The sequence below is a fragment of the Equus quagga genome, chromosome 12, assembly GCF_021613505.1.
Source record: "Equus quagga isolate Etosha38 chromosome 12, UCLA_HA_Equagga_1.0, whole genome shotgun sequence".
In the NCBI taxonomy this organism is placed as follows: domain Eukaryota; kingdom Metazoa; phylum Chordata; class Mammalia; order Perissodactyla; family Equidae; genus Equus; species Equus quagga.
The window spans coordinates 41,733,323-41,746,532 of NC_060278.1; the positions used below are offsets into that span (position 1 = coordinate 41,733,323).

At 49.6% G+C, this 13,210-nt stretch overlaps 1 protein-coding gene across 1 annotated transcript in view; it reads left to right on the forward strand.

Moving 5' to 3' along the window:
- The first annotated feature begins 323 nt into the window (after positions 1-323).
- Positions 324-13,210, forward strand: part of CAPN8 (calpain 8) — a 62,641-nt gene continuing 49,754 nt past the window's right edge. Inside the window, exons 1-2 of the mRNA XM_046679763.1 lie at positions 324-581; positions 9,442-9,511. Coding sequence (XP_046535719.1) covers positions 345-581; positions 9,442-9,511 — 307 coding nt within the window. The 5' untranslated portion in view covers positions 324-344. The remainder of the gene's footprint in view (positions 582-9,441; positions 9,512-13,210) is intronic.

Below are 13,210 nucleotides of genomic sequence, written 5' to 3' on the forward strand. Positions count from 1 at the left end.
CTGCTCATCTCAGCCAGTGGGGCCCGTGAGAGGCAGGCAGGTCTTGCAAAGAGGTGGGGATGGCTGTGATCCTAATGGATTTCTTAGGGTAATGGCCTGGGAGGTTCTCAGCATCTGAATTATCTGCTGAAAGGCGGAAGGGGAAGGTGGGGCAGAGTCATTGTACCTTGAGCACATATTTGCTCCTGGCCATGACTCACTGTCTCTCTTGGGAGCGGGACCTCGGGTGAAATGTTTACCTGCTCCACCTCCCTCCATGCTGCCTTATAGCTCCCTCCCAGTGGGGCAGGTCCCAGAGCACTCAGCAGCTCTGCCCGCCTGTCTACCCCACAGAGCCCACTGCCATGGCAGCCCTGGCGGCCGGAGTATCCAGGCGGCGGGCGGCAGCTGAAGGGCTTGGCTCCAACCAGAAGGCCATGAAGTACTTGGGCCAGGACTTTGAGACCTTGAGGCAACAGTGCTTGGACTCAGGCGTCCTATTTAAGGACCCAGAGTTCCCAGCATGCCCATCAGCCTTGGGCTACAAGGACCTGGGCCCAGGCTCCCCCGAAACTCAAGGCATTGTCTGGAGGCGGCCCACGGTAAGGAGATGGGCTTGCTGTGGAGGCTCACCCAGGACTGAGAGCCCTCGCTTCTGGTCAGAGTGGTCGAGGGAGGAGTTACGGCTGTGGATCCTAAGTTCCTGGATCCCATATTCTAGAACAACCCCCCACTGCCTTTTTAGAGGCTGTGAGTAAAGAGGGAAGAGCACGCATGGGCCTCGGAACCAGACAAGTTAGATCTGAATCCTGGCTCTGCCTGTGTGACCTTGGACAGGTAACCTCTGTGAACCTCAGTTTTCTCGTCTGTGAAATGGTCTTACTGGCACCTTACTTTTCAGAGTTGGTATGAGGACTAGTGATAAAGCTCAGAGCAGAGTGCCTGGCACGTAATAGGCACAGAATATGTGGTAGTTATTGCAGAGGCCCCCTGGGCCAGCGCACTGTGGAACAACCAAGGCTAGATGTAAGCAGTCGTGGGGTGAATTGGGACGTTGTTCTCGAAAGGTGCAGAGTTGGTTAAGGTCACGCAATGTCATTGTTCTATCAGGGCTGGGGAGTAGAGAGGTGGGGGTTGTGGGTCTGTGAATGCAGGTGGAAGTCGGGGGCTCCTGAGTGCTGTCACTGATGCCACCCAAAGCTCCGGGGCGGGGAATGGAGAACTGTCCTCCCAAGTTTAGACCATGACCTACTACGATGTGACCCCATCAAGCGACATAGCCTCCTTCACGCAGAGTGGTTGTGAGAATTGAAACAATCATATGAAGTGCTCTGTTTCATGTCTGGCACAGAAAAGCTCTCATAAGACAACACCTTGGCCGGGACGCCTTCTGTCTTCTAGACCATGATGGGGAAATCAAGTCATAGTACCTATTTCTTGGCAGTGGCTGAAAAGGGAGGACAAGGAGAGAATAATTCCTTGGACATGGTCAGAATCATCCTTTAGCTCCAGCTCTCTCAAGCCTTCTGTTCTCGTCCTGTCAATTTTGCACAGCAGTTTCCACCTCGGAGAAGGACTCCTGTGCCCTGCCTCCCTCCTGCCCACCGTGGCCCATCTTCCCGTCCTCCTCTTCACGCCGTACGGATCACCCTGGGGTGTTGGCAAAATCAAGGTTGGGAATCATGGTTTTATATTCCAGTTGCGAGAGTGGATAGCCACATTTCATTTCAACAGACAGTTTCTCAGGCGTCAGTTTTGCGCCAGGCGTTGGCTATGTACAGCTTGGGAAGGTGGTCGGGGAGAATCCGAGGCGGGAGCGGGGGTCTCAGCTCTGGTGGAGAGTATGGGGAGATGGGCACGTGAGTGAAGGACTGACACCCTGAGCAGGGTGAAGGAGGTCCTCAACAGAGGCGTAGACCATGGGCGTGGGAACCTGGGATGCTAGGAGCCAACCTTGGGAAGACTTAGGGAGGAGGATGCACTGGTGGAACCGAAGGATCCCAAGCGGCTTGGGGGCGGGAGCTGGGTGTGTGGGGGGGTGGGGGATGGAAAAGGGGGAAGAGAAGATTTCACTTTGTGACCAAAGTCAGGTGTCAGTTAACCTTTGCCTCTTTTTTTCTCCTTTATTTGAAAGGAGATGCAGTAAAATCCAGAGGATAAGGTAGTAGAAGCTGATTAATGTGGAATTGAGGTATTCCCATAATTTGGGGTTTTCAGATGAATAAATAATGCTTGTCAAAATTCACCCTCCCCATCCTCCATCATCAATTAGGAATTATCACTCGGCTGCCTTTGGCCAGGCTCGTGCTCACACGTCGCGAGGTTTGTCACAGGACACAGTTTTATCCTCTAAGATCTTACAGATTATTAAGTAGACTCCTGAGGTGGTGATGACCCTGATTCTGTTTCTGTCAGGGACGTGCCTTGGAACCTGGGAAAGTCAGCCTGTTGCTAAGCACGGCACTGCTTTCTCCCAAGAGCCGCTCATGGTCTGCAGGATGGTTGGGGTGTCCAGAAATGAGGCGCATCGCTGAGTTCACGCGCTGCTTTCTTCCCTCCCCTCCCTCCCTCTCCCCTCCTTTCTCTCTTCCTTCCTTTCTAATTGTGGTAGAATACACTGAACATAAAATTTACCGTTAACCATTTTCAAGGGTACGGTTCGGTGATGCTAAGAGCATTTACATTGCTGTGCAACTCTTGCCACCAACCATCGCCAAAACGTTTTTCATCTTCCTGAACTGAACCTCCGTACTCCTTCAACACTAACTCCCCATTCTTCCTTCCTCCAGCCCCTGGCAGCCACCACTCTACTTTCTGTGTCTATGAGTTTGACCACTCTAGGCGGAAACTCCTATGAGTAGAATCATACCGTGTTTGTCCTTTTGTGACTGGCTTATTCCACTTAGCATGATGTCCTCAAGATTCATCCATGTTGTAACATGTAACAGTATTTCCTTCCTTTTTAAGGCTGAATAATATTCCATTGCTTATTTTTTAAAATCCATTCATCCATCAGTGGACACTTGAGTTGCTTCTACTTTTGGCTATTGTGAATCATGCTTCTGTGAATACAGGTGGACAAATATCTCTTTGAGACCCCACTCTCAATTCTTTTGCGTATGTACCCAGAAGTGGAATTGCCAGATCATATGGTAATTCTATTTTCGATTTATTTATTTATTTTTTTAAAGATTGTATTTTTCCTTTTTCTCCCCAAAGCCCCCCAGTACATAGTTGCATATTTTTGTTGTGGGTCCTTCTGGTTGTGCTATGTGGGATGCTGTCTCAGCATGGCTTGATGAGCCATGCCATGTCCACACCCAAGATCTGAACTGGTGAAACCCTGGGCCGCCAAAGCGGAGTGTGCAAACTTAACAACTCCACCACAGGGCGGGCCCCTACTTTCGATTTTGTGAGGAACCAACATACTGTTTTCCATAGCCACTGTACCGTTTTACATTCCCACCAACAGTGCACAAGCCTTCCAATTTCTCCACATCCTTGCCAACATTTGTTATTTTCTGTTTTTTCATAGTGGCCATCCTAATGGGTGTGAGGTGGTATCTCGTTGTGGTTTTGACTTGCGTTTCCCTAATGACTGGTGATGTTGAGCATCTTTTCATGTATTTCTTGGCCATCTGTGCATCTTCTTTGGAGAAATGCCTATTCAAGTCCTTTGCCCTTTTTTAAATTGGACTCTTTGCTTTCTTGTTTCACTTACTCCTTTTGAGGGTGGCTCCTTACTTCCTTAGTCTTAGGGGCTGTACGCCAACTGCCCAAATGTGCCTCTTATGATCCTGGTTCCCACAAAGATGTTAATTTTTACCTGCCTTTGTGGAGAAAGGAGATGGGATGGGCTAACTATATACATATACATGTTTTTGCCCTCTCAATACTAAATAAATCTTGGTACTTAGCTGTTTTCTGAAATCATAAAATTTGACATCCTGCCCCTGCTGAGTGTTTCTGTCTGCTTTTTTTCCTTTTTCTACTGAGGAAGATTTGCCCTGGGCTAACATCTGTGCCAATCTTCCTCTATTTTGTATGTGGGTTGCCGCCACAGCATGGCTGCTGATGAGTGGTGTAGGTCCACACCCAGGAACTGAACCCGGGCCACCAAAGTGGAGTGTGCCAAACTTAACCACTAGGCCATGGGGCTGGCCCCCGTTTCTGCCTGTTTTTAAGCTGCCAAGTGAAAATTTTGCTTGGGCCCTTGTCCCAAGGTTTGGAAGACAAATTTGCCCCGATTGAAGATCTCAAGGTCAAGCTGGGGTTCTCAGGATAAACTTTTGGCTATTCAGATGCTAAGGAATTTTTTTCCACTAGCATTGTGGAAGAGCAACAATCTTATCACAAACAAGATAGCTGGCCGTGTGAGGTCAGCGGGGGCTCTTAGCTGCTGCTTCTCTGCATTCTCACTTCCCGGCTTCCCCACCATCCTGGGTCCATGCCCAGCCCAGGCCTCTGTGGTTTAAAGGATGGCCACTGTGCGTGGGCCCTAGTGCCAGCCAGTCAGTGATATTTGTCTCTGCCCAATTTTTGGCAATTAAGCAGTTTATTGATCATAAGGAGAAACACAGAGAGGGAAGTGAGGCAATGTCAAGTGCATAGTAAGGACTCATGGAGCAGCCAACCCAGGTTAAGAGAAACGTTGAGGGTTGAGTTGTTGGGAGTAGGATCAGGATGAGGGGAAGAGGCCCCAGTTTGGGGCTTCCACTCGTTTTCCAGCTGCTGCCTCTTGGATTCATGACTTTGGACTTTCCAATTCAGCCTTGACTTACTGAGTGCAGGTCACATGCAGGTGCTAGTGCGGAGTCTCCACGGAGCATTAGGTAGTCAAGAGAGACAGGTGGACAAATGACAGGCAGCCAAGTGGCTAAGAGCTTGGGCCTAGGCGTCAGGTGGGTCAGGATTCTGGTTCCCTCTCTGGCATTTACCCCCTGTGTGGCCGTGGGTAAGTATCTCCCCAGGCCTCAGTTTCCTCATCTATAAAATGGGAATAATAATGTTACCTACCTCATTGGGTTGTTGGGAAGCTTGAATGAGAGAATGGGTCGAGTGCAGTGCCTGGCACATAATAAATGCTCAATACTGTAGTGAGCTGTTATCATAAGACAGAATGTCCGGAGAGTGAAATATAAATATGAACAAAATGTATGGGAGTTCAGGGCAAGATGGAGTTCAATTTGACCGTGGAGTTGGAGTAGGTTCATTACTGCAGACGTTCGAGCTGCACTTGGTGAAAGAAGAGGGTCATGATAGAGGCCACGAGGGCACAGGTGTGAGCAAAGACTGTGGAAGCTTGCGGGAGTGTATTCAGAGCAAGCGTATGCAGAGGAAGGCAGTGGCCCATTGTCATTAAGGGAGAGAGAACATTGTGGGGAACAGAGATGAGGCTGCAAACGTCAAATGGGGCCAGATCCTAGAGGGATGGGAGTGCTGGCCTAAGTAATGTGGGCATCAACGACGGTGATGACGATGAAGATGGCGGTGTCACTGGGTTTCTTGAAAGTGTGCAGCCAGAGCTCCTGCAATGCCAAACAGACTGTTAGATATGGGCTGATGCCCTGAGAGCAATGTTTCCACGTTGCCGTTGTCACTGAATGTGCAGTTGAAGTCACTTCCTACCTTGGATTCTTAACTGATGCCGTGTTTCTCTTGTGCCCATTCATCGGAGGCTGAAATGAGTCCAGTAATTTGTGTGTATGGACTGTTTTGAAATCCTTACCTGAGTAACAGTAAACATTATTATTAAAGAGATGTGGTTGTTAATAAGGAAGAAAAAAATAGTGTCCCGAGTGTGGGAGGTGGGAGCCTGCCTCTTCGAAACCTCTTTGGCTGCCAAAGTCCTTTGTATCGCTGGTCTATGTTCCAGTGGAGAGCTGGCAAGGGAGAGAAGACTTCGGGAATTTCTTCAGGCATAATGCTGAGGTGCAATCTCCTTGCAAAACTGAGGACTCTTTGTGGCCCCTGAAAGAGTCATACGACATTTCAGTCTTGGCATTGCTTGGTGGTTTTTTCTTTGGAGGGGGGTTGCCTTTTGAATTATGCTAATAAAGAACATGTATCAAAATGAACATTCCATCTATCTATAGACCACTTAGCACCATTCTGGTTATAACACTTGAAATTGTCTCTAGCCTTTGCGAGCCACTCTGTCTTCCAGACCAATCTCAACGTTTTAGCAGCACTTGGTAGACCTGTCAGACACGAGTCTAATGAGCTTATATCCTGTGAACAGTGTGACACAGGTAATTGAATCCACAGCTCAGGGGGGTGATTTTGGAAGCATCGTCATACTCTGTAGTTAGGAGCTGAAGCCACGGGTTTGCGTGATGTCACCAAGAGAGAATGCTTGGGGCATGTTCCTGCTGTATGGAATGGCATCATTGCAAGGGGTTAAGGCCTGGGCCCAGAGGTTCCCTGGTTCTTAGGGATGGCAGAGGAACCCTTGAAGGAGACTGAGAAAGAGTGTTTAGAGAAGTGAGGAGAAAGTCCAGAACAAGTAAAGATACAGAAGCCAAGAGAGGAGAGTTTTCAGAAGGAGGGCCTAGGCAGTAGTCTCGAATGTTAGGGAGCAGTCAGACTGGCATAGAGCAGTGCTCGGTCTCTGATACTGGGGACTCAGGTGGCAGGAGTTTCATGGAGCTGTGGACGTAGAGGCCAGACTTCAGGAGACCGATGGGTGAATGGGCGATGGGCATCAGGGGACCATTCAAGAGGGTTTTTGAGGAGAGAGATTCCGCCAAACTTCTGTAGGGTGTGCCCTCTTCCCTTCCTTCTCAATGATGCAAGCTATTCGTTTTTTTGGTGAGGAAGATTGGCCCTGAGCTAACATCTGTTGCCAATCCTCCTCTTTTTGCTGAGGAAGATGTCGCTGAACTAACATCTCTGGCAATCTTCCTCTATTTTGTATGTGGGACGTCCCTACAATATGGCTTGATGAGTGATGTGTAGGTCCACACCCAGGATCCTAACCCATGAACCCAGGGCTGCTGAAGTGGAGCTCGTGAACTCAACAACTATGCCACCAGGTTGGATCTGCTACCTCTTCCTTTTTTAAAACAAAATTTAAATTAATGTATTTTTTGTCCATCCCTTTTTATTTATTAATTTTTCATATCTCTCCACCTTTTGTTCACCAAGAGATGACAGGCTGGAGACCGGGAGCGCCTGGGATTAGAATTTGCAGCTGCCCACATTTTTTGTTGTTGTTGTTGCTGACGAAGATTCGCCCTGAGCTAACGTCTGTGCCAATCTCCCTCTGTTTTGTATGTGGGATGCTTTCACAGCATGGCCACCGCCGGGTGTTGTAGGTCTGCACCCGGGAACTGAACTCGGGACACCGAGGTGGAGTGCATCGGACTTAACCACTAGGCCACAGGGCCGGCCCCAGCTGCCCACTTTTAGAACACCTAGTTCGGCTAATGATGCTTCTCTCTTTGCCACTAGAGATTGCAAAAGACTGAAACAAATGGACAAATAGAACTAAAGAGCCATCCCTGGAGGACTGGCTAAATAACTCGTGGTACTTATCATGAAATTATAAAGCTCTGCAGGTGCTGAGAAAAGATGCACAAGAGAAATGTGATAAAAAATGGACATGTATGTAAACGTGCTTTCATATCCAAAGACAGTTTCTGGAAGGACACATAAATGTTAATAGTGGCCAGCCCTGTGGCTGAGTGGTTAAGCTCATGTGCTCCACTTCGGCGGCCCAGGGTTTGCCGGTTTGGATCCTGGGTGCGGACATGGCACCCCTCATCAGGCCGTGTTGAGGCGGCGTTCCACATCGAGGAACTAGAATGACCTACCACTAGGATATACAACTATGTACTGGGGAGAAAAAAAATAGAGGAAGACTGGCAACAGATGTTAGTTCAGGGCCACTCTTCCTTGCCAAAAAAAGCTTGAAAAAAAAAAAAAGACTCACTAGGAAGAGATTAGAGTACCAAGCTCTTTATAAAAAAAAGAGAAATGTTAACAGTGAGGAATCTGAAGTGGAAGCAATTTTTTGTTTTACGGCATTATTTACTGTTAGATAATTTTTTACTCTTGTGCATGTATTACTTTTCCAATAAGAAACAAGTTAACGAATTTTTTTAATACTTGGAAGAAAAAAAAATGCCAGCCCGAAGGCGTCGTTCCCTCCCGTTTAGGCGGGAGCTGCAGCTTTATTTAGGGTTGTAGGGCTGCCGCTTGGAAGGCTCCAGTCACACAGCACAACCGCAGAATCCCAGTTCACAGCCCCATGTCCGCCTTCAGCTTGTGTTCTTTGAGCCACCGTTTCTTCATCTCTACAGAGCAAGGTGGAAATGCTTCTCGCTCTTTATGGTCAGACAGTCCTTGGTATAGCACCACCCAGGATGCCTCTGGTGAAATGTGGGCTCACCTCTGTTTTTGTCCCTTGAGGTCCCACCCTTCCCGCTAACTGTTGGCCCAGTGGCTGGGCAGAGCCACCCCTCCTTCGGGAACCAATCCATTGCCTGCTGCTAAACACTGCCTTTCTAATGCACAGCTCCCCTCTCCCCTCTAACTCTCCCGTACATCATCCCTGTTGGGTAGTTCTCATTTGTCTCCCTTTGCATATGTGGTCCACATTCCATCCTCACGCACTAGATCTTTTGTCTGATTTTCTCATGAATGTCCGTCTTGGTTTCCCGCATAGACTGAAAGCACTTTGAGGCCAAGAACCACGCACTTTCCTTTCTTCATTTCACCATGCTCCCCTCTTTCTTCTGCCTGCTGTGGAGCAATGAGCACTGTGTCTAGAATGGGCACCCAATAAATCCTTGCTGGGTAAGCAAAGAAGGAATATCTGGGAATGCCTCACTGTGCCCCGTAGAGCTCTGGGACCATGAGGTGGCCTGTGGGCAGAGGGCACTTTGAGGCAGGGGAGCGGAGGGAGCACAGATCAGAAGGTGAGCATCCCAGAGATGAGCTCTTTCTGCACATGGCACTTCCTGACACCTCGGTGTCTCCACCAGCACGTGGAGCATCATCACTTACTCGAGTATTTAGTGAGTGTCCACAGAGTAAGCAGCATTTTTTAGAGTGCTAACCATTATTCTAATCTTCTGTCTGTAAACAAGGGTGTTGTCCGAATGGGTGAGATCATATTCCACCACATTATTATCTCAGCCTTTGCCTTTCTCCACACCCCCCGCCCCCACCTTCTCACACCCACGCACCCACACAGTATGTATAGTCTTAAAATTACTGCTCTCTTCGGGGCTGTGGGCTCCAACTCCTGCTCTGCCACCCCCTGGCTGTGTGACTGTGGGCAGGACTCCCCCCTTCTCTGGGCTTCAGGGTCCCCAGCAATAAAATGAGCTATGCACCGGAGATGATCTCCCGGGTTTCTTCCAGGTGTGAATTCAATGACTGTAAAGTTCCTTTACCCTTGCGGCCACCATCGCTGCATCATCTTGTGACTCGTGTTTTGTCCCCAATTGCTTTCAGGAATTGTGTTCCAGCCCTCAGTTCATCGTTGGTGGAGCCACGCGCACAGACGTTTGTCAGGGTGGTCTCGGTGAGTAACCGGGGAGAGTCCTGTTTGCTTTGAGAGAGGGCGGAGGTGTGTGTGTAATGAGTAACATCAGATGACGCTGTTAGACTTGACCAACTAAGTGATGCCCGTGATTTCTCCATATGGTGTTGTGTTTTTGATATGGTACTGTTCACGGTGGGTCTGGAATTCTGGAACTCCCTCTGGCTCCCCCTAACAAGAGATTTTCCCCATGCTCAGATAACCCCTTTGAATGCTGGAGTCCGGAGCCAGGATTGTAGGCGTGTAGTTGATAACTGTGCTGTGCTATGTTTTGATAATAGTTCCCTTTAATGGACATAATTTGCCCTATGGAATGGCCACGTCTATGCAATTATGGGCTGTCATACTAGATGCTTTTACAGTTAGTAAGAACACAAGAATCTCACCTTTCTAGCCCAGCTTTCTTTCACAGGCCTGGAATCCTAGGATTAAGAAATTTTGCTTCTCAACCTTCCATATTCCCTCCAAATCAGGTGCACTGAAGCTTAGGAAATAATTTCTTTTCTTTTGTGAGTTCTGGCCTCAAGTGTCAGAAACCGAGGTTCTCCTTGATAGCACGTTAGCTTGTTGACCTCATAAACCCTGCCGATCCCAGGGCCTCCCAGTTTCTGCGCTGAGTTGGACAACATGATATTTTAGGGGACAACATGGCCCTGAATTAAATCTGCTGGGCTTCCAAATCACCATCAAGTGATAGCTGCAAAATACAGAATTGGGAATGAAGGCAAGGAGGGAACAAATCCCGCTTGGTGGAAGTCAGCAAAACAAACAAAATCTCGGCATCCATACGGGCCTGCTAAGCCTTTATCTTTCAGGAGCTCCCCATCCTCTCTCCGCCTTGTGCCAGGTTGTTTCAGCCTGCTGGTCACCGTTAGGATTTTGCAAATCACAGGGCATTTTATTTTAATGCTGCCAGTGTTCTTTCCTTTAACGAGGAGAGCGCAAGTCCCCTTAGCCCGCGCTCATGGAGCGTGAGTATAAAGCAGCGAGAATGTTCGGGGTGCCACACGCAGGCGGGTGCCCATTCCCTGGAAACCACAGCCTCTGCATCCCAAGGCTTTGTGTCAGGCTCACAGCAGGGTGGCCTTCTGACCTTTTCTCCTTCTGGGTAAGTGTGGCTTGCCTTTTTCCTTCAAGCTAAATGTTTAACCTAATTTAGCACGTGTCTCAGGGAAACACAAGGTCAACTCTCCGCTTTTAACAGCTTCTCATTATGGATGTTTGAACTTTGGGAAAGGTGTGTAATGAGAGCCTGTTAATTGATTGAGTCGGATAGACATCTTCTGGATAGTTTTCAGCAGGGAGAAAAGAGGGTTTCCAAAAAGAGGCCTGAGCGTTACCGTGGGGAGTGTGTGCCGTGATGAGCCGGTGCTGGAAGTGCCGCCGATGACCCAGCTGCCTCTCAGAATCCAGCTCACAGCAAAGGGAGCGTGGCCCAGCTGTGGGCACCCTGGCTCAGCCCAGCCGAGGCGGTGGCGGTTTTAATGAACAGAGCGGAAAGGAGCTGTGGAGTCCAGCTTGCTGAAGGGCTCTTGGTACAGGGGCCCACGGGGCTGTTGACCTGATGGAACCCCAACAAGTAGAAAAGTGGGTGCCTCATGGCGCCAGGGTGGAAGCCAGCGGCTGAATCCCAACAGCCTTCGTGCCCTGTGAGATTGGCACCCGGGCTGGCCCTGCACAGTGGGTGGACTGTGACGAGATTAAGAGGAGAACTTCCTGCCCCGACACACAGCGCGTGTGCCCACGGAACAAGGCGGTGTCATGCAGCCCTTGTTGAATCAGGGCGTGACACGGGTTATGTTTGTCAAATGCTTTGTTGGTTTTTCAGAGGCCAACACAGTGCAGTGGGGTCTACTGTAGGTTTTTAAAAAACCCATGATTATTTTTTAACCGTTGATCTCTATAATGAAAATGCTATCTTTTCCACAGAGTTTTGTGTTACTATTATTATTTGGAATATACACTGTTCAAAAATTAAAACAGCTGAAAGGCGTGCAGTTCCCATCTGAAAAGTCAGCCTCCCGTCTGTCCTGTGTGTGGAGACCCCGCTGGTCCCTCCGCTGCTTGCTCCAGCACAGTCTGTCTCTCCTTGGCATGTTGGCCCATGCACGTCCCAGAACATCGTGAGGCATCTGTGGCCACTGAGATGACTCTGTCCTACTCATGCAGGACACATCTCTTTGTGCTCTCCACATGGGAAGTCGTGCCTGTGCGTCGGCCAGAGCTCCTTGGTCACTGGTTTTAGAAGTCCAACCCCACTAGTTTAAGGATAAGGGGAATTTCTTGGCTCATCCAACTGGACCATGGGAAGCGAGGGCATCGCTGGCCTCAGGAAGCCTGATCCAGGGATCTAAGATGTTCTTGGAGCTCCCTCTGCCTGTCTCTCATCTCTGCTGGTCTGTGGGCTGGCTTCACTCTCTTCCATGGCAGGCAGGCTCCAGATGGCAGGAAATATGACCATTGGTTGTTCCAGACCTCAACATGGTAGAGTCCTGAAGCAGCTCCGCTTCCACAAATCTCAGAAAAGGACTCTGATTGATGGTTGACGTCTTTGCCCATTTTTGGATTCAGTTATTTCAGTCAGAGGGTGAGGTCTTGTCTGATTGGCTCCGCCTGGGTCATGGGTCTCTCTTGGGACTGGGAGCCTCGCCCTTCACCACAGGGGGAACTCTCCAAGAGAAGGGGGCAGTGGCGCTGGGCAGACCGAATAGGGAAAGCATGCTGCAACATATAAGCCGGGTGCAGGGGCCTCAGGTCTGGCCAGCCTGTGCTCTCCCCATCCCAGGTCATCTCTGCTCTTTGAAGTCAATGGCCCCGCCATCTCTCCCCCGCCCCTAAATCCGTTACCCTGCAATGCTCCTGGAAATGCCCATCCCTGAGGGCCCTCCTCTCCCTCTTGGTGTGTACAGTAATTCAGTCCCCCGAGTGGAAAGCGCTCACGCAGGGAGACCCGGGTCTTCATGGTCTGCCTGTGGCCGCCTCAGTTTTCACAGCTGTGAAATTGGAATATAGTCAAACCCAGCTTGCCAGGTGCTTATGATGAGTAGAGAACCGACACTCGGTGCCTTGTCTTCCTGGAAGTGGGCACTCCCGTGCGTGGAAGTGGATGTTAATGACCCCAGTTGCTGACTGTGGGCTCCACGGGCCTGACTCCCTTACACATCTTTACATCCACAGCCCCTGGGGCAGAGCTGGATGGATGTTTGTGGGCTTTTAACCCTTCAACCCACACCCTCTGTCTCTCCCATCGTTCAATCATTTGGAAACAAGGATGGCCTAAATCCGAGGCAACTTGTATCCTTCTTCCTTCCTTGCCAATATCACTCTTGGTAGTCAGGCTGGGTCAGGCATTTAGGGAACAAATCCCGTCCTGAAGTTGTCTGCACGTCTTTATTTTCAGAGGATTCCAAAGTTTCATGCGAACTAGCCTGTCTGTCTGCCCGTCCTCAGCTCACTGAGGCTGCTGGGTAGGATAAAGGTGTTTGAAGGTGCTTGCTGATCCTTGACAACAGAGGGTGTCCCAGGGACAGGCCCTGAATGACATTGTCCCAAGGCCCTGATGGTGGGCTGTGGGTAAAGGAACACAGGGAGAAGCCCCTACTTCCTGTTTGCTGGATCCTGTGGCCCCCCCACCCCCAGGGACTCTGCTCCAAGGCTTCTGAGTTGGCCTGTCTCTCACAG